A 20,975-nucleotide genomic window follows, 5' to 3' on the forward strand; every position below is an offset into this window, starting at 1 on the left:
CACACACACTACAGAAATGTAGGTTCTTCCAGGAACAAGACATTAATTACAATAACAACTCATTTAACAAATCATAGACTTCAGATAAAATATATAGTAACATTTTTATGAAGGCTTATGGTACCGGACAACTGAAGCATAAAATATGTAAGTAGGAAACACTGTGTAAATCACAACCCTCATTTACTGGTAGGTTTCCATGGTCTGTATCTTAATACATAAAGTGTTTGTTAGTATCTGTTACAGTAAATGTTAAATTATAGTGTATGGTAAATCTATCCTTCAGATTGTAGAAATTTCCTACTCTGCATGTGATTTTAATATCCTCTGTAACTGAGTCTTTATAGAGTATTTGACTAGCACACTCCTTATCCTACAGACAGAATGATCCATCATCTAACAGCCCTAAATACTGTACCACAGATTCTAATACTTCATACATGCAACTAATTTATGACAGACAAAAATAAAACACCAGAACAACTACTACTAGTGGCCAACATAATTGAGAATGCATTTTAGCATAATGTGATGCTATATGTATAGAATGTAATCAGTTCCTTATGGCCAAAAATCAAGAAACATAAGAAAGCAATAGACTTAACTGCAATGCTGCTGACATAAAATAACATTGTGTTTCTGTGGGTTTTAGGACTTGTTTCTTTTTAAAGCGTTTAAAGCGTCTTTGTCAAGAGTTGTAGTTTAAGCCACAGTGTTAGGGCTTGTTAAGAAAAGTTTTACAAAAGGTTAAAAAAATGTAAATGGGTGTAGGGGGAAAAGAAAGAGTCTTGTTTGTGAATAAAATGTTTGTAGTGGTTTGGCTGCAAGAGTGCCCCCTAGTCAACCTTCCCAGCTGCCTGACATGGCTTCGGGTCTCCCCAACAGGAGGAAGTCTCTGTCTCCAGTGTCCATGGAAGTGGGCTGTGGCCCACCAGCTAATTGTTCCATCACCCTTAGTCCCGGGGGCTATGGGAAGGGCTGAAACATTTTGATGCAAAAAGGGAAAATCAGCTCAGTACTGGACCACCCCCAAGCTTCCCATGGGGTGTCTCTGCCCTTTCTTTAGGGCTTAGTTCCTAAGCAGTCTCTTAGTAGAGTGTTGCTCTCTCCTGGGGGCTAACTGCCCCTCCCTAGGGGCTGCTCCAGCTAAATTCTCCACCAGCAAAGCTCCATTTGTGCAAAGAGACAGAGCTCCATCCTTCTTCCTGGCCAGTCAGCCCTGGACTGGGCCAGGTTCTCTTCTTTTATTCCTTCAAGTGTGGCAGGCAGGGCTATTTGGGCCCAAAGGATCTTGTTAGCTCCTTCTCTGCTGGCGTGGGGCCTCTCTGCCTCACCACAATCTCCCCCATGCAGTGTCTGCAATTCAACAGCGCACGGTAACCAGCAAATCAAAGTGACTGGATACTAAAAGAAAATGGTTTCTAAATATGTTGTTCAAACTAAATCAGAGTAATAGAAGTGAATAGACAGCAAATACAGTGACATTTCAGGCCTCAATCCTGCAATTGACATGATGCAGGCAGACTGCAGACACCTTGTGCTATCAACTGCAGGAGTGAAGCCTAAATTGTTAAAATATTCACTTTTAATCATTTAAGGTATGGTAAGCAACAAATGCAAAGAAATGTGTCTTTTAAAATATATAGGGAGTTGGAAGCAGGTCATCTTTTCTATGTTTAGCTACAAATAAACTAAAAATAATAATAAAATATTTTTCTGAATTCCAGTCAAATTCAAATAATTTCATACATTGCCGAACACAAATTTAATCCAGAGGTAGGCCATATGTCCCATTTTGGCCAAGACAGTCCCTTTTTTAAGCCCTGTCCTGGCCATCCCAACTTTTTTGGCAAAAGCGGGCATTTAGAATATCAGGGGACCTCAGGAGGTCATCTAGTCCAATCTGCTGTTCAAAGCAGGACCAATCCCCAGACAGATTTTTACCCTAGTTCCCTAAATGGCCCCCTCAAGGATTGAACTCACAACCCTGGGTTCAGCAGGCCAATGCTCAAACCACTGAGCTATCCCTCCCCCATTTGCTCTTGCCAACTTGATCAGTTGACAAACGCACATGGGACAAATGCCCAGTTTTGTCAAAAAAGTGGGGCACAGAGGAATGTGTGGGGAGGCGAGCAGCAATGCTAGCCCTGCGCAGGGGGGGAGGTAGGGCTTTCACAGGAGGCAGGTACGGCTTGGGTGAACAGTGACCCCAGTCCCATGAGGGGAGCAGGCAGGGCTTGGTTGAGCAGTGACGCCAGCCCCAGCCTCACGGGGGTAGGAGAGGGAGACAGGGCTCAGGCGAGCAGTGATGCCAGCCCTGTATGGGCAGGGGGGGAGGACTTGGGCTAGCCCTAAGCAGTGTCCCATTTTCCCTTTGGGAAAAATGGTCCCCTATCCATAGGGTACTTTAGTCATTCTGGGGAAACTGCCCAAAATATACCATGAAAGCTCTGAGGGGTTAAATCTAGAGCAGAATGTCTCAAAGACGGAGCCTTAGGGCTTAGCTCTAGTAAATCAGTGTGTATAATGATTCTGCTGAAGAAGCAAAAACATGCTCTAGATTTTGTGCATAACCGGGAAGTTCAGGAGCCAATACCCAGCTCACCTCAGTGCCAAGTAACCTGGAATCACTTGCTTCTAAATTGTTTTTCCCCCCAATAAATGTTCCCTCACTAATATTACGGAGACCCATATACTCATAGTACTATGTGGATAAACAGACTGTGCTGAACTTTTTGATTAGAAAATATTTACAGGAAAATGATTTCACTGACAGACTAAACTCCTAAATACCAGCGAGCTGGGACAAATTTGTTTGCCTGGGCTTCTGCAGACAGATACCCCCACCGATTGATCGCTAATACCATGCACAACTTTTATAACAGAACGTGTGCCTGGGTAGAGTTTCAGTCAAGCCCCATTTTCCTCCTCTCAGGGGGGTTATCGGTCAAAATCATTGTTAACTGCACATTCTTCTATGGTTCCCACTAAAATCCAAGCCAACGTAGCAGTTTTGCCCACATTTCTCGAAGTTTTCAGATTCAAAAATGAACCTGAAAGAAAAATGAAACCTCAAGGGACATAAACGCACATTAACTGAAAGTATAAACACAAAATATTGTTCAAACCCACACAAACTAACACTGCTGAGTTTTACAACCCTAACATTTTACTTGTGTTTCATCATTGGTTCAAGGTTTTAAATGAAATATATAGAATTGGAGATTAACTAGATCAAAAGATGGTTTTTCAATGAATTGCAGAGATTACTGGAATAACTCCCTCCCAGTGTCATTGGGCCTTGGCAGGAAGGGAATGACATTTGAAGAAAGAAACTGCCATTACATTGCTTATCAAGAGAAGCACGGCAGGTTTGAAATATAAAGAGTAGGACTTTCAAAAGCTGTTGAAGGTTTTAGATGCCTTTCATTGACTTTCAGAAAGTCAATGGAAGGTGGCAGGTGTCTAATTCCCTTAGGTTCATTTGAAAATCCCACCCATGACAGCATTTAGCTGGTGCCAGTAAGGCTAACTTCTCACCCTAAGAGCACTGGGAGAGTAACAGATTTGGGGATTTCATTGGAGGGGATAAAGACAGATGTATCTGAAAGTTGTTTTAGGAGGAGGGATTAGCACATGTTCAACTGCCATCCCTTCAAACATATGCATTCACCATAAAGGTTCCAGCCATGCAGCGAGAGATGTTTATTACTCACCACGCAGCCCCGAAGAGAGAAGAAGCTATACATTTTTTTGGCTGAATCACAGTGGTGTGGGGTTATCAACATCACTAATGACTAAATGACTAATGAGACACAGTAGGTGGGAGAAGCGAGATGGACGGTTTTCACATTTAAAACATCAAAATACTAATACAGTGTGGAAATTTTTTGAGCATGGAGACTGACCAAAGAATTCCTTAAAAAAAGGGAACTATTTTTTTTTTTTATTTTATTTTTTTTTTTACAGAATATTTGCTGGGTTTTAAATTGCCACAGGCTCCTTAGAGCAGCGAGTTAAGATTTTTAAAGCTTTTCTTTTTTTTTTTTTTTTTAAACTAGTTGTCTGTGATAAAGAGTGGGAGGGAGGAAAAACAAAGTAGCATCTGGTACTAATTTTCCTTCCATACACACCTCTACCAAAAAAGGCTGCTCTTGTGAAATGATATAGAAAGGAAAAAAAATTGCCTTAACTTTGTTGACCCAAGAGTAAAATCCACGGTACTTACTGCAGGTCCTGAAAAACAAAAGCAAAACCCCAAACACTTATTAACCACAAGAAAGCAAAGTATCATTCAATACAACACAGTATGTGGCAGGGAGGGTCAGGATGTCAGAGCAACATTTCTACTTTGCATCAAGTTTGGCGGCATTCCACATGTAGATAAAACACAGCATCTACAACCCGGTTCTAGAGTGAGTGTTACGCAGCTGTACATGAACACTCCCACACCAGGATAAAATTGAATCTTCATTTCTACCATGTGAGGCTTGGAGAAGGCGCGGAGCTGGCAGCAGCAAGTGGCAATGCTGAAAAGCTAAAAGTCTGTGTAACGTTCTGCTGCCATTATGGAGTTCTCTGCTCTTATCTCTGGTGTCTGTAGTAGGAGGCCAGGTCTATACTACAGCCTTCCGCTGGCATAGCTATGTCAACTCATGGGGGTGAGGTCCTGTGTGGACCCCTGTCTGACACAGCTGTGCCGGCAAAGGCCCCTAGTGTAGATGCTGTTATGCTGGCACAGCCGTGCTTCTGATGGTATAGCTTATTTCAGCTGGGGGTAGGGCTGCGCTGGTTTTGCTGGGATAAGCTGCGTCCCCACTAGGAGCGCGTTGTTGCTATAGTACATCAGTATACCTATTCCAGCCAAGCGCTCCTAGCGTAGACCTGGCTGATGGAAGGGAGCTACTGATACACAGCAACTTATGAGGCACAAATTCCACCACCACTGAGCATTTGTGCAGCACATTTCACCTACTGATCTCCACACTTCACTGAACATTCTCCTGACTCCCACTCCTGCCCCTAACCACTGGGTCATGCTGCTGCTGCTGCTGCTGCTGCTAACTTATGTTGCCATGAGAGGGGAACATGCCATGTGCCAAGCCCAGGGCAAAGTAACTGAAAACAAAACAAAGAAAGACTCCTCTAGACTTCAATGGGCTTTAGATCAGACCCACAGAACTCAGGTCTCAAGTGGTGATGGTGGGAGCGGGGAACATGGCATCTCCTGCAGCACAACCATCTCACCTACTCCAGACCAATTTCTGCAGCATTCCCACACTCCCATCCCCTCAGCACTGTGCAGCAGAGGTGAACATTTGGGCTGTGGACCAATGGCATCCATGTTCCACTCTTGTTTGAGAGGGTTTTTACACTGTGTGTTTTTGGGCCTCTTCATGCTCCATTTCCTACATGATCAAAACCAGAAATGGATTCAATGCAAATAAATAAATAAATAAATGTGAGAGGAATTAAAACAGAAAAAAAAAGCAGCTTACTGGAAACTCAGTTTTAAATGAAAAGCATATTTCTGTTTCTCTTTATGAGTCTTTTCAAGCTCTCAATTTTTTTTTAAAAAAAACAACTTACTTTAAAACATCTAAGTGTTTAAAAATGAAACAATAAAAACCAAATAATAGTGCAGAATTAGGATCCAAACCAACTATTTATTATGGCACAGAGTACCTACTGCCAGGAACTGGCCAGTTAGCATCAATAGGCCAGCTCAATGTTTTCCGCACAAGACCTGGTAGCATCTGGCCTGAACATGGTGAGTTCATTGTGAATGCTGTAGGTTATATTTTAGAAGAGCATACATCCAAAGTTTCATTTGTTACAGGGGCAACTTGGTCCATCTCCGGATCAGGACCATTGTCTTTACCTTAGGACATCTACATGGCTGTTACTGTACTTTCACAGGTTTAAATTCTTATGACCAGATCCTAAGCTGTTATATATTGGCGGAGCTACATTGAACTTAGTGGACCTATTTACTAGCAGAGAATTTGGCTCTTAACGTAAACTGATTTATTAACTAATTTCTATCAATTTACCCACACAAAGCCCCTTTTCATGTTAACGAACAACAAATTAAGTGACGTGGTCAAGATATTTTAATATGGGATTGCAATGACGAACCTAATTTCCTTAGGCTTTGTCGTCTTTTTGCCTTAATTCAGATACCGTTTCCTTCAAATATATGCAAGCAACTATGACATCTGATCTGCCTTATAAAATGCCTCAACCTTGGTCATGAGGCTCAATTGAATTGAATGGATCGCTGTAGATCATCTTTTGCAACATGCAGCTCAGGGCAGCAGAACTTTGATGCCTGATTGATATCAGAGTTATGTTAAACTTTTACTGATAAAGAGTAGAATTTGGCTAGGAATTTTCATTAACGCTAAAAGTTATAGGAGACCCTTAAGGGATTAATGAATAAATCAAATTTGATTTTTAAAATAAATATTGTCCAAGAACTACATCATTTCTGACTTGCTCAATGTTTTTCACAGACTGGTCATGAGACACTTGTCTGCTACAGATGAAGTCTTTTTTTTTTTTTTTAAACAAGGCAATAAGCAAAGAAGTGAGCGATGTGCCAAGGGACTCTCTCTCCTTCGCTTAGATGTAGACACACTGCATGAGGCATTCTCCCTTTCTGAGAAATTTGCCAAAATTATGAATAATAAAGTTGACCCGTGACAATTATTTTCAACATCCTACAGACAGAATGAAATCAGTTGGAAATTATTATTATTAAAACAAGTAAAAATTGGAAACAGCCTTTGTAAATTTGGGATTCCATAACAAATTACTTTGGAGGCATATTTCATAAAGGAAAACAGGAAGACAGAATAACTTACAGAACAAAATCTGAGCCATTTCTGACAGATACCCCATTAACAAACGGTTTTGTCAGGATGCCATTCTTATCTATAACCTGCAGCATTTATTACTGCTAGATTTAAACAACTCCTATAATTATGACTTTACGATTAATAGCCAGAACTCTAAATGCATATAAAAGTATTTGAAAATGCTCACAGGCCCCCAAAGGTCGATGTGTTGGAGGAAAAAAGTCAGATTAGTTAGCTAACAATCCAGCTTTAGTTATTTACTATTAATATATATATTTAGATTGTGGTAGTGCCCAAAGGCCTGCCAGGATGGGGCTCTGTGACGCCAGGCACTATACAAACATATAGTAAGTGACAGCCCCAGGCCCAAAGAACTTACTATCTTTTGCTTTCATTATTTTTGGAATATAGCTAGTTCCAAACATGCTGTGCTTCTCCCTCTGACAGAGCTTCTGCCATTTGCAGAGGTCAGAACAGAGCATCTTCACCAGATGCGCTGCAGTGCAGTATGTATAGACGTGGCCTTAATCAGTTAGACCTTATCTACACTGGGAAAATGGTTAATGTTTGAAAACATATTAACATGATGTTAACAAGACTTTAACCTTAGTGTGGAAAAGGACAGTTATATTAAAAAAAATATATTAGCTGACTGTAGAGGATAACCATGAACAAGCTAACACTTTTTAGATATCACTTTTCCTTGTCTATACCAGGTGCCAAGTTGTGTTAGCTAAAACATGTCAGCTAACATTTTCTAACAGGATGCGTTTTCCCTCTGTAGAAATTACTTTGATGGCAACACCTTGGATAAGTTCTTTAGCTTAGATCCTACTTAACTGGTGCTATCTACACTGGTTTCTTCCCACTGCAGATGAGAAGCCACCTGTGTTGCAGATGAATCAGTTGAGTCAGCCTTCCTGTAATGCCTTGTATATAGAAAACTATCCTAAAGCCTCCTAATCTCAGCAAGAGTGCTGAGCACTATGGGATAAATGCTTCAGAAAGCATTGGGATAGCCATGGATCTGTAGTATGCTCTACAGAAACATACTGTAGCAGTTCCGTCCAAAACAGTTTTGGCTGCCTGAACACGTCAAACGGTTGCAAAGATAAGCGAGACCCACAAGCCAGTTGCACTCAATGTTCATGTAGTGGCTTTCTTGCTTTCTGCAGACACACCTGAAAGGTGAGAGTAGGATGGTGCTTCCCAAATGAGACTGATTAGTTGTTTAAAGTATCTTGGTCCCATAGCTGCAACATTAAGATACACTGATTTTTTTTTAAAAAGCAGCTTCCTCCAGAAAGCTGTAACCTGAATGCCCATTACAAAGGTGATTCTTTCTTTGTATATAGCTTTGAGACATATGTGCAATTCATGGCATTAGCTGCTCCCCTGTCAGAGACATGGAAATAATTAAATAAGAGCCAGATGACTGCAGGAGTAAATAAAATGGGTCAGATAGAGTCAATGACTCAATAAATCTGCGGACTGTTTAACTGTATTGTCACTGACAAAAATGCTTTCCAAATCTATGCATTGTTCCTGTTTAAACATGAAGGTCGGTGAAGAGCATTAGAAGAAACCTGGGCTGTTGCCAGGGGTTTAAAGGCAAGAAGGTTTGGGGGACTCAAGCAACCTCCAAATTCACATTTGCTTTGCATGTTCCACAGACATTTTCACAACACTCAGACCATGTACAAACGTGCCTGTGCATTTACTTTTGAAGTGTACAGTCCTGGCTCCTAACACACTTATGTCCTGACCAGGCCAAAGGACAAGAGCAGGCACATGCAGTGGAACTCACGGGGAGAGAGTTTCAAATGGCCCCAGTGCAGGGCTTCGGATGGATTTATGGTGAAGTTTCTTTCCACTAAAGGCTGCCTCTGCACTGAAAATTGACAGCACTTATCCCACTGATAGCCTAACACGATACAGTATTGGGAGGGAGGCAGGCCTACTATATATGTGGGAAGGGGGCAGCTCTGGAAGGCTGTATCACTTCCAGAAGTAAGCAGCTGCAGTAGGACCAGAAGCCAGGAATTCCCCTCATGAGGTAGAAACAATTTATCTTTTTGTCCCCAGTCAGTAAGAGCAGAGGGGAGGGAAAGGTGATAATCCCTTTGGAATGTGGTATTTAGCACCTATCTGGTTTGGTAAGAATTGCTGAATTCCAAGCAGATTAGCAGAGTGAACCTATTTACATTTGGCTGCACTGGCACTTTTACCCAGTGTTTGTCTAGCACCAGTGCAGTTTCATCATGAGTAGCAATGGTGGAAGCGCTAGCATGGCCAGAATATCAGCAGTTTTACCACCTAACTTTGGTTTGCATTTGGCCCAATGACACCACAGTTCAGACGTGTCCTTTAAGTACTTTAATTTTTCTAAAGACATTTTAAGGTAATTTAAAAATAGTATTTTATCCACCCCATAAACAATGCCCATCATCAGTTGTCTTCAGTGTGCTTCAAGAGTGACAAATTCTTTGTAAATTCCTATTCATTTATAGTTGTCTGGTTAATTTTTATACTGTCCGAATCTAAACAGAAAAGAAATGGAATTCAGTTGTGTTTTAAATCAAGAAGTGGGTGTAGTTGGAGGAGCCAGGCTGATCTCTCCAACATCACTGTGGAAAGCTGCTTGATTTTAAAACAAATTTATTGAATGCCTCCTATGTATTAGAAAGCTTTAACATCACAATTTTAACAGCTGCCAGAGAAAGGCCTCCCCCAGGGCTGAGCCTTCTGGCAATAAGACAGTATTTGTCTGGAGGCTGTGAAGTTGTAACCACATAGCGTCTCCAGGGAGGGATGCTATCATGCTAGGCAAACAAATTTTTATTCCCATTTATCAGCTGTGGTGAAATAACAAGGACCTGGTTTATGTGTGGTAAGATTCTGAAACAAATATATAAATATATGTTCAAGCTATCTATGAAAACAAACTTTTGGCAGCTATGCCAAAACCAATATGCAGAGGGAAGTCTGCTCTTTTGCCTTTCTTTATATCTGTAATACAGCATGACAATTCTCAGGGGCTTCATTACATAGGCTGTGTTTAACCACTTTGCTGTATCTAGTGTATTGCGTTGTGTGCTTTTGTTCCGTTTCAGAGTAAGGCATAGCTTAACCATCTACCACAAGTGTGCTCCCTAGGAGCCTCCCTGCCAAAAATAACTACAGCTTCTCCTTGGTTTCCCTCTTCAATTACAGAAAAATCTAAAGAGACATACTTAAGTCTCATTAATTCTTTATAATTCCGCTGCTGGTTATCCTCTGATCCCAGGGCAGTTTGCTGTTCCTTAAGAGGAAGGATATTCTTGTGGTTAATGCACTGAACTGGCACTCAGGAGACCTCAGTTCAAGTCCCTGCTCTGCCACAGACTTCCTGTATCACCGTGGGCAAATCACAGTCTCTCTGTGCCTGTTTCCCACCTGTAAATTAGAGATAATAGCACTTCCTCTCTCTCTTTTGGTGCTGTATATGTAAAACGTAAGCAGCTTTCTGGGGCAAGTTTAGTCTCTTACCATGCCTGTGCAGTGCACAATGAGGGCCTGATCTCACATGGGGACCCTAGATGGTATTTTAATACTATTGCTACTAGCATCACAGTAATTGTATTTTCAGGCAGTTCACATGAAACATTAAAGTGTAGTTTGAGTACGAATTCTCACAGGTCAGCATCCTGAGCCTCAGTGATGTCTTTAAAATGTTTGATGACTAAATAGATGGACAATGTCATAAGAGCAAATTCAATTAACTGATGTATTTAAACACGATTCACTGTTTGAATGTTGCAGTTAGCACTTGGTTGAATCTTATAGTCAACCAATAACTTTATGGAGCAGAGTGCAACATTAAAAAATCCAAACCACACGACAGGATACTCCACCTCGACAGTTGGGCTTAGTTAAGCAGAACAGGATTCACTGTAGCAGATTGGATTGCTGTTCCATGAAGTCCAATATTCTTTTGCTGGTTGCAACAATCCCTGATGTTTACCTGCCCCAATATGTGATGTCCTCTAGCGAGCAAGCGAAGGAAATGATTTCCTGACCTCTATGGCAATCAGTTCTATGGCCTGGAGTGCATCATTTACCTTGCTCCACCTCCTCATAACTGCAAGCACTGATGGTCATAAAATTATCCAGTCTGTTCTGAAAATTCAGCTCAAGTATTTGATTATATGTTCTCCCGCAGCACTAGTTCCACAGGCTGATACCATATTGCACTTTTATTGATACGAAATTTACCTACCCTTAATTCCATCATGTGTGATCTAGAAGTTCATAGCTGAGTATTTACATAAGTTTGGGATATAAACAGCTTGAACTTATAGCAGGGGTGGGCAAACTTTTTGGGCCGAGGGCCACATTGGGTGGGGAAATTGTACGCAGAGCCAAGGCAGGGGGTTGGGGTGTGGGAGGGAGTGTGGAGTGTAGGAGAGGGTGCAGTGTGCAGGAAGGGGCTCAGGGCAAGGGATTAGGGAAGAGGAGAGGTGCGGGGTGTATGAGGGAGCTCAGGGAAGGGGGTTGGGGTGCAGGGCATATGAGGGGGCTCAGAGCAGGGAGTTGGGGGCAGGCGGGGTTCGGGCTCTGACCCAGTGCCACTTATCTAAAGGGTGCTGCGGCCCCTGGGGAAGGAGAGGCAGAGGGCTCTGCGTGTGCTGCCCTTGCCGCGCCTCCAGGTACTTCCCCCAAAGCTCCCATTCACTGTGGTTTCCTGTTCCCGGCCAGTGGGGGGGGGGGGGGGCGGTGCCTGGAGGCAAGGGCAACACACAAAGCCCTCTGCCCCTTTGCCGCGGGGGGCCCAGGGACATGGAGCTAGCAGCTTCTGAGAGCAGTGCAGGGCCCATGGTGCCATGGGGGGGCAATCTCATGGGCTGGATCCGGCCCACGAGCCATAGTTTGCCCACCCCTGACTTACAGCAACAGATGTTGCACCATCTGAGAATATTTTTGGCTTGCCCTTGAAAGGAAATTACCTCCAAGGCACAGCAAACAGAAGCCCTGTTGCTAATTAAATATACATATTTACAGCACCATGTTGCTTAGACCAAATTAAAAGGGCACTGTCAAGGTTGGGAGGCCAAAAATTTCATCCACCTTTAATTTATATAAATGTTCACAAACTCCATGTAGTTCTTTAGATATGTTTTTACCTCCCAAAACCAACTACATTCCACTCTACTTCTGTAGAACCTTCTAGCTTCAAAGCACAGAGCAAACAATACCCTTCTGAAGCTGATATTGATGCAGCGTTAGCCCTATTTCACAAGAGAGGCAGAAAAACAGTCTTTACAAGGAAGACAGGTGTGTTCTTATCTCGAGTTAGCTAAAACATGGTGACTAACAAAAATAGAAATCCTAGCGAAGGACGAAAAGTTTATAGTTTTTATACGAGTTAGCTAGTTGAGGTAAAGGCTATGGGTGAACATGAATCTCAAGAGTGTGTGTCCAAAACCAACACAAGAAGTTAGGCTTAGAATTCACTCTTTCCTGACTCCCAGTCTCTGAACATTTTAATAGACCATACAAGGTGTATAATGTATAAGTAATCCTAAAATAACAAGCCAGTGTACGGTTCCTGAGACACTATATATGTGCTTTTTATATTTCTCTCTGTATTATTACCTGCTATGACTGTTCACATGCCTATCTCCCTTCTCCCTGTCCTTTCTTTGAAAACGAATGGAGCACACATGGCAAAAGGAAAAACAGCAGACTAATAAATTACACACAGACACACACGTGTGTAATCAATGTGGCAGTGCCCCTTTAAGTCACTGTGGCTAGGTCAGAATAGAGCTGAAGGGTTTTAACACCAATAGATAACCTATTGTGCACTGGAGATGGAACTTCTTCCTTTCACAGGTCAATTAGATAAAGGTGGCTAGTATCTTTATCAAGCAGTTCAAGTACTTTTAAGTACTGTTCCAGTTATAACCTGGGTGCACCGCACCACACTCCACAGGAGGAAACATGAGGCTTACCAGGTTCTCCTCGTCGTCCCGGCTTTCCCCGCCTTCCTGGAGGGCCTGTGGAAATGAGAGAAAAGAGCTACTTATTACATGGAAATCACTGTCAGAGGAAATGAACCTCACAGGCAGCAGGACCAGGAGAGAATATGCAACAAGCCATTCCTTTTAAATTCAAAGCTTCCTCACATCTGCGCCATCCTCCCCTATGAATCATGTGAAAAACAATAGGCACTAAAGACACATTGTAGTATGTCCAGTATCGCAAAAAAATTGTTTTGGAGAAAATGCCTCTCTTTGCTGATCCATTGCTACAGCACATGAAGGGAATGCTTTCCCCTTTCCCATTCCATTTGGAGGGGAGTTCTCTATGATGTTACACCCCACATTCTTCATAGAAATATGGTTATGATATGAACATGGTATAACTAAGATATACTTTATGCAAGATGGGTCTTGTAAGATATCATTGGAAAGGTTATAATTTACTGAATGTGTTCATCCAATTTGCATGCATGTATCATTTTTGTATCTGAAGCTGGGAATATTAACCATGTCTCTGTATTCCAAATGTTAGTGGCTTATTGAAGAAATGCACACAAGCATAAGGATGACCCCAGGAACTGTGTCCAATAGAAACCTCTCAGAGATAGCGCTACACAATGGGAACTGTTTGACCCAGGTCACAGCAAAAAAAGCTTCCACCAAGTGCAGGGAAGATATAAAAGAGGGACCCTCACTCTCCCTACAACAACACCACACCTGAAAACACCTGAGGAACAAAGACTGAATTGTGGGAAGTGATGGTCCCAGGCTGGAAGGATTTTCAGCCTGTGTATGAAAACCTGGGAAAGCCAAGGCAACTTGTGTCTTAAGAATCTGCCATCCTGTTTATTGCTCAGGGTGAGAATTTGCTAATTTGTATCCTACCTATCTGGTGTGTCAATATCAGTTTGTGGCTTTTGTTTATTTACTAAAGTAATCTGCTTTGTTCTGTTTGCTATCCCTTGAACCACTTAACATCTGCCTTTTATAGTTAATAAAATTTGTTTGTTTATTATTAAACCCAGTTTATGCAAATTCTAACTGGGGAGGGAGGCAAGAAGTCTTGTGCATATCTCTCTTCACACTGAAGAAGAGGGCAAATTTTATGAGCTTGCGCTGTACAGATATTTCTATATAGTGCAAGACAGTATTATTTTGGGTTTGTCTCCCAAAAGGGGTGCGCACACGAGTGCTGGGGGAGCCCTCTCACACAGAGCTGACTTCAGTCTGTGTCTGCAGTGTGGTGTGACCCTGCCTGCGTATGCGCTTCCAGAGGCCAGAGAGCCTAATCCAGCACAGCAGGGAGAGGAACTCAGGCTGGCTGAGCAGGAGAGGCTCAGTTAAACCTCAGCACATCAGGTGGCATCCCGGATGGTGGGGTGCAGTGTCCAACCTGTCGCATTCTTGTTATATAATATTTTGCAATTGCCCTGTTGGAATAAAGCAGCCATTTTTCTGAGCTGACAATTCTCATGATCCTTGAGACATGTGAATTGCACAATGAGGCCGAAAGAAAACACATGTTTGCAGTTGGTGGTCTACCCTTAGTAGGCTGGTTCTGGAGAAGTTCTCACCGTCTGACACAGATAATGAAAAATAAAAAGCAAGAAACAGCACTGCTCATTTGCATCAGGAAAACGCCAGTGTTTCCCAATTATGTGGCTATTCTATTTCCAGCCCTGCCTACTGTTGTTTGATGGGGAGAGAGATAATGGAACAGAGTCATTAAATATTCCTGCTGCTTTTACAAAGAACTCACAATTTGCATGAACGATTCCTTTTCTTAATAAATAATGGAGTCCCTAGCCAAGCTCTGGAGCTCCCATTCTTAGCACACCAAGTTGTTAATCATTTTATTTGCAAGCCTCCCATTGACACAAACATACATTCCAGAGGCAACTGAAAGAAGGATATTACTCTTCAGTGTTCTTCAGTATCAAGAAATCCAATTCCATTGGCAAAGAAAGGATTTTTAATTTCTACCCATCATTCCTGTGATCTGCAAAGCTTTTTGTTTTAGGTTCCAGAGGTTTGCTAGCCAAAAATAAAATAAAATTAAAAAATAGCATTAGCTAAATGGTCATAGTTTTAATTCACTGCAGTATGTGGTTCCATAGTTTTTACTCCAAAAGATGACAAATTTCAAAATTTTCTAACATATTTGGGGGGGGGGGGGAGAGTTTACTGAACTTATACCCAAATACCCGCATTCAAAACAAGACAGTGGAGAACTTTAGACCTTTTTCTGTACTCTGAAAGAATCGGTGTCTGACACTGATCTAAAAGGAACTTTCCTTAGTAAACCGAAAACATTGTCCAGGTTTTCAGAAACATTTCATGGCACCTAGTCCAAGTTTGAAGCGAACCTATGCAGGGTCTTGGCTTCATTTGGAAACCATGGATGGATTGTAGGTTCTGCATGGTTTCAACCCATAGCTGCTTTTAGTTGTGTTTTGCTTTGAGTCTTTGGGTCTGATTGAATCCAAAATCAAGAAGGTTCACACAAAATGTTGTGACCCAAAACTGCTCAGTTTTGCAGAGCTGTGGTCTCAAAAACTCTGTTATATAACTTGAATAGCCAATGGATATCAGCTGAGCAAGCATCACAGACCCCTTTTACCCTGACTTCTGCCCATGAACCATAAACTTTCCCCCAAGGAATGAGAAGGTAAATTGGTCTTTATGCTTAAACAGCTTGCTAAAACTGCACTGCAGTTTTCTTATGCTGATTGCTGAACAGTGGACTTATGTTGCAAAATTCTCCTTCCTTCTAAGTGAAGCCATATGAAACAATCCACTTTATTTGGCGTGCTGAACCAATCAGTTGGTTCAGGCTATCCTCTGAGATGACTCACTTTAATTTAAAAAGGACTGATTGATAAAGACAACTTGAAGAATGGCTAGAGACCCTGGGATGGCGGGCAGGAAGGGGGAATAAAAGGTTTTAACCAGTTCAACCTAAAAGAGACGAACAGAAGAGAATGGAAGGTCCTAAATCATATCTCTAGGTGGAACTGGCATAGTGATATAAAATCTATTTCCAAAGTAGAATACAAACTATGTAATTGCATCTGCAAAAGAAACAGGATCCGAGGCAAGTTTGCTAACTATACAATAATGATTATTTATTAAGTGGTAATGTAAGCCACGTACCTCCTGGGTGTGGTGTTCTGTCCCATCTAGTGGCACTGAGACCACTTAGAGAGCAATTAGTGAGTCTGCTCTACAGCCTTAGCTAACAGCCAGTTGGCTTTTAGCTCATGTGGTAGAGGCTCATACACTAACTCTCAAGGTTCCCGGTTCAATCCTGCCTGCCGACGACCTGGGTCTGTCAGTGTTATAGTAAACCCACGTGCTCAGCATTTCATGGCACACCCTGGAGATGCCCCACACTAAGGGTCTGTTGAGTTGCCTCTAACTGCTTCCCACTCCTATCCACACACAAAACCTTCTCACCCCAGCTAAGTGGTGCTTTCAACCCAGGCTAGGTGGCCTGGCTGAGGGTGTGGGTTAGATCCTGGATGCTGGTAACCCCCCCCCCCCACTTTGTAGAGTGGGTGCAGGCTAAATGACTTGAGTGCTGACAGTCTTCCAGTGCCTTCCCAGAATTTCCTCCGGGTGATCATAAGGACAAGCAATTACTGGGCTACTGACTATTCTGGCATGGGTCTCCCTGTTGAAGCCATTCCAATTCATATAAATAAATGGTAATTGGACCAAGGAACTTGCAGCTGGGTCTCTCGCATCCCAGGGGAATGCCCTAACTAGAGGGCATAAGGTGGGCGCCCCCTCCTTTACTTCCCCCCATGGTTTTGTGAATCTAGCCACTTGCTTTTGTGTGAAAAAAAAAATGGTTACAGTGGCCTGAGAACTAACGTTTTAGTTTTGGTTTGAACAAAATGTTTGTTTATTTATTTTAACAACTTTTCTATTCACAAAAAATTCTGAAAATTTTCATTTGCAGCATGACCTGACCCAGTTTTGTTCTCATGTTTTGGAAATTCCAGTGAACTGAAAAAATCAGCTATTTGCCCAACTCTACTCACAATGAATAATTAATGTGCCTCAAGTGCAGGTCGGTTCTTGAAATATGATTTTTTGGGGTGGAAGACAGACAAAATTAGTGCCTCTCCATCTAATTGTGCCCTATTCGTTTTGAAACATATAGCAGCAAAAATTAGACTAAAGATTGAGGCCCCCAGGGCTGAAAGTTCACCCACAACTAAAGCTACCATTCATTTCAAATGGGAGTTTTGCCTGCATACAACCGCATCATCACAGACTTGGTCATGTAGTGATATATCCTGTTCACCTTACTTTTGCAGAACCCCAATTTACCTTATTTTTCTTTTTACGAGGATAAGGTGGGCAGGAGTTTGTCCATAAAATATCAGTGACAAGTGCCAATTATACCTTATCACAAGAACAGGAATGTGCACAGGAGACAAAGGTCAAGGGACCAGATTTGATTTGATTACAAGGGGGAAAGAGTCAACCACATGTGGCACAATGGGACCTGCTTTCCTAGTATGGAGAGAATTATGGCAGTTCATTGAGCGGGTCTGGCACCGCACTGCCCTATTTGCAACTCCCTTGGGCAGACTGGCTCAACTAGCCATAATTTACTGAACTGATGGAAAATGTATGGCTTTAAACTTTCCCAATATTTTACAGTTCATTATGAGTTTTAAAACAGTGTTGATTTCCATGTTTCATTTACTAGCCCAATGTTAGACAGTATAAATGACCACTACACAATATAACAAACTAGTCTGTTCTACACTGCAGTGTGAACTTTTTACCTTGTTACTGAATGGCAATTATTTCATTGTGCATATCAGCTATCCCTCGTAAATGTTTCCAGACAGTAACATTTTTCATGCTCTTTTCTTGAATTCCAGTTACTAAACTTGCAGTCTTACTAGAAAGCTACTAATGGTTCACTATTGTCAATGCTCATGTCTCATGCGCTGGAATAAGACTGTTTAGTTTGAATGTGACAAGATGTTTAGAAATAGACGGCTTTATGCTTTGTATTAATTCTTCTCTCCAAAACTATATTGCATGAAAATGTAAATAAAGAATTCAGCACTGATATGGGATGGCCGATGAGGTTAGAAAAAGATGCATAGTTATTACACAAGTGACAGTAATGCAACATAAATCTTAATTATATTGAACCAGCATCAAACTACATGAGGTTAAACAACAATTTATAATCCTTAAAAAATGATCGTCAAATGAATTATAAAACCTCAATTTTCTTTGTGTTCTTCTAAGTTTTTCAAAAATGTTTCTAGTTTAGCAAAGAATGAAAAGAAAGATAAGTTATTCCCAACTTCAGTGTATTGCGTGTGTTTTAATAGATAACAAGGTTGCCTACTAAATTTGTTGCTTTAGAGGCCCATGGTAGATCTTATAGTGAGGTTACACTATCCTGTATTTTATAAGCGCTAGTGGGGTCAGGAACTCTACTGCCTTTGGGTTCGGTTGCTTTGCAACCCAATGACTCCACTGGGCCCAATAAACCCTCACTAAGTGACTGTGCTCCCTGATTGGTCAGAAGAGCCAACTGATCACCATTTAAACCCTGTAGCAATACAATGGGTGCTCAATGTGTTCTACTCCTGTATCAACACCAGATCTATTTCCTACTTCCTGTTGGCCCTTTCTTCAACCCCTTCTGCTCCACTCCTGCCCTAGTCCCTGCCTACCTCTCTACTCCTGATCACGACTACAACTCTGCCCTTTGGTTCTGTTCTGGCTCCTGCTTCCTGGCTCTAACAATTGGCTTGTCTCTTGACTACGTCAGTGGTTCTGCCCTCTGATTCTGCTCTGACCACTAGGCCAGACTCCTGCTCTGACCGCTAGGTTGCACTGCTTACACCTCCATGTGTGACTGTGGCATTTTTTTCCCCTTCAGTTTGGCCGTACATCAGTAATAATGGGATCATCAATAACTTGAAAATATCGACTAAGGTTGTCTTTAATTAGCACCAAAATCCCCTCTCCTTTGAGTGCATCATCCATGTGAAAACGAAAGGCAGTATGACTGCTTATGACAGCTGCCAAAAAAGTATTCAATACTTCAAAAATCCAACTTTACATCATGTAACCTTAGATAAAACAACTGAATAAAACAAATGAAATATACATTTTCCTTCATTCAATTTGTTTCATGTCTTCCACAAGAGCACTGTAATTGCAATTTCAGGTGTTACACACATCCTGTAGCATTTGCTGGAGTGTTAACAAAAGAAAAACTGCATTAGCTGAAGGCCGACATATTTTAAAAGATGTATCAGTTATTTTAATTGCAGGTTATCAAAATTCTTTCCCCCCATATTATGGAATCCCTTTCCAATAAACTAGTATTTCACAAACTCTGGCATCCCTAGTTTCACTCACAGTTCTCTGAGCAGAATTGGGATAAATCAGCATAAATAGCTTCAGTACAGGGAAATACATTTCCATCTACCGAGCCACAGAACAAGTCACATGGGTTTTCCTGACCAAATTTCTGAAAAAAATTGACTTGAGGATAAATGAGACCAGCACCATTAAAAGAACACATTGCACTTACTACCTTTAGGCCAAGAGTTTCTGAAGTGACTCCTGATGTGGGGTTCCCAACTTGAGACACCTGAAGGTTTATGTAAGCACCAAGGCAGACAATAGATTAGTTTTAATTGCTCAGCGTTGTCTGGTCTGGGAAAACCGGTAAATTATAATCCCAATTTCCCATTCAAAACCCATTTATTCTCAGCCCTAGAGAATAAGCCTTTACTCCCATACGTTGCACTGCCCAATTACTACTGGTTACAAGACTGATTTAATCATGCTGGAAATACACATTTGAAATCTATTTTGACTTTTCCTCCAACTGTAACATAATATTGAAGAAAGGAAACAAGACAATCCTCTCTCATTCACGGTCTCAGTCCCACTGATTCCAATGGGATCGCATGGAGGTCAGGGTGGATAAAATGTGTCCTATGATCAGGAGAGATCACATGTTCTATGTTTCAGTAGCTTGTGAACACCGAGTGGGCAAGGTGTCACAGTCTATTCACATAGCCTGAAACTCACTCCTGTGCAGAGGGCCAACACAAAGAGAGGGTTATGTGGTATGTAGGCTTATCTCCTATCTGGAGAGCGAATTTCATCCTTTAAGGAAAACCAAACAACAGTAAATTGACATCAAATGTTCACTGAGACTGAGGAGAGCGATGCACTTTAACTAAAGACATTACAGCTCATCTAGAAGGCCAGAGGCATCTTTGGGGACATCCCACAATATAACTGGTTTTCTTAATTCTGGTTAACTCCCATTCCTCTTACCTTAAGCAAACTTTTTGCAATGAATAAAACATCTCTGATCATTTGAAGAGCTCACTGAAGTGGAATGTTAGCATTTTACCACGTTTAAACAACTGAAAAGCCCAACCCTGCTCCCTTTGGAAGTAATGGAGATAATGCCATTGCTTTTAATGGAAGCAAGTCTGAGCCGTAAAACTGCAGAATTTAATGCTGTAATAAATATTTTAGGAAATTGGTTCTCTTTTCTACCCACAATAGGCAGCTTCTTCAGATTGTCAGTGGATTCAACTCTTTTCTTTATTCATTAATGTCCAAGATAAAAATGAATTTTTATTTAAGATAGACGTTAAGAAGTAACTGGAATAAAGCCACAATTGCACTTAGGTTGATTTTTTCCCTTCTTTTGTTATGACTGCTGTCTCTCTTGCTATTTTCAGATAACACCCTAGCATGGCTGCAGCACAAAACACATAAGGTAGAGGGCAGAAATGGAATTCATTTTTTTTTTTTTTTTTTTTTTTTTTTTAAAGACAAGAGGACGCTTATGTTTTGGCAGCTGAGCATCCTGCCATATGCAGTTGTAACGTTTAAGTGACAGATTTCTATTTCCCACATTTGCTTCAAGACAGCTGCTTCAGTACAAATCCAGGATGAGGCTGATCACTTTGAAAATCTTTGATAAACTAAACACACACACACACACACACAGAGCGCTTCATGTTTCTTTGTCAGCACAATGGCGCTCCCCATTCATCAGACCCATCAGGTAAAT

The 20,975-nt window shown here is 41.5% G+C and overlaps 1 protein-coding gene across 1 annotated transcript in view; it reads right to left on the reverse strand.

The window, feature by feature from the left end:
• COL23A1 (collagen type XXIII alpha 1 chain) overlaps nucleotides 1–20,975 on the reverse strand; it is a 340,946-nt gene that overhangs the window by 92,098 nt on the left and 227,873 nt on the right. The window contains exon 3 of the mRNA XM_075068309.1: nucleotides 12,843–12,898. Coding sequence (XP_074924410.1) covers nucleotides 12,843–12,898 — 56 coding nt within the window. The remainder of the gene's footprint in view (nucleotides 1–12,842; nucleotides 12,899–20,975) is intronic.

This window comes from Chelonoidis abingdonii, chromosome 7, assembly GCF_003597395.2.
Source record: "Chelonoidis abingdonii isolate Lonesome George chromosome 7, CheloAbing_2.0, whole genome shotgun sequence".
NCBI classification, from domain to species: Eukaryota; Metazoa; Chordata; order Testudines; family Testudinidae; genus Chelonoidis; species Chelonoidis abingdonii.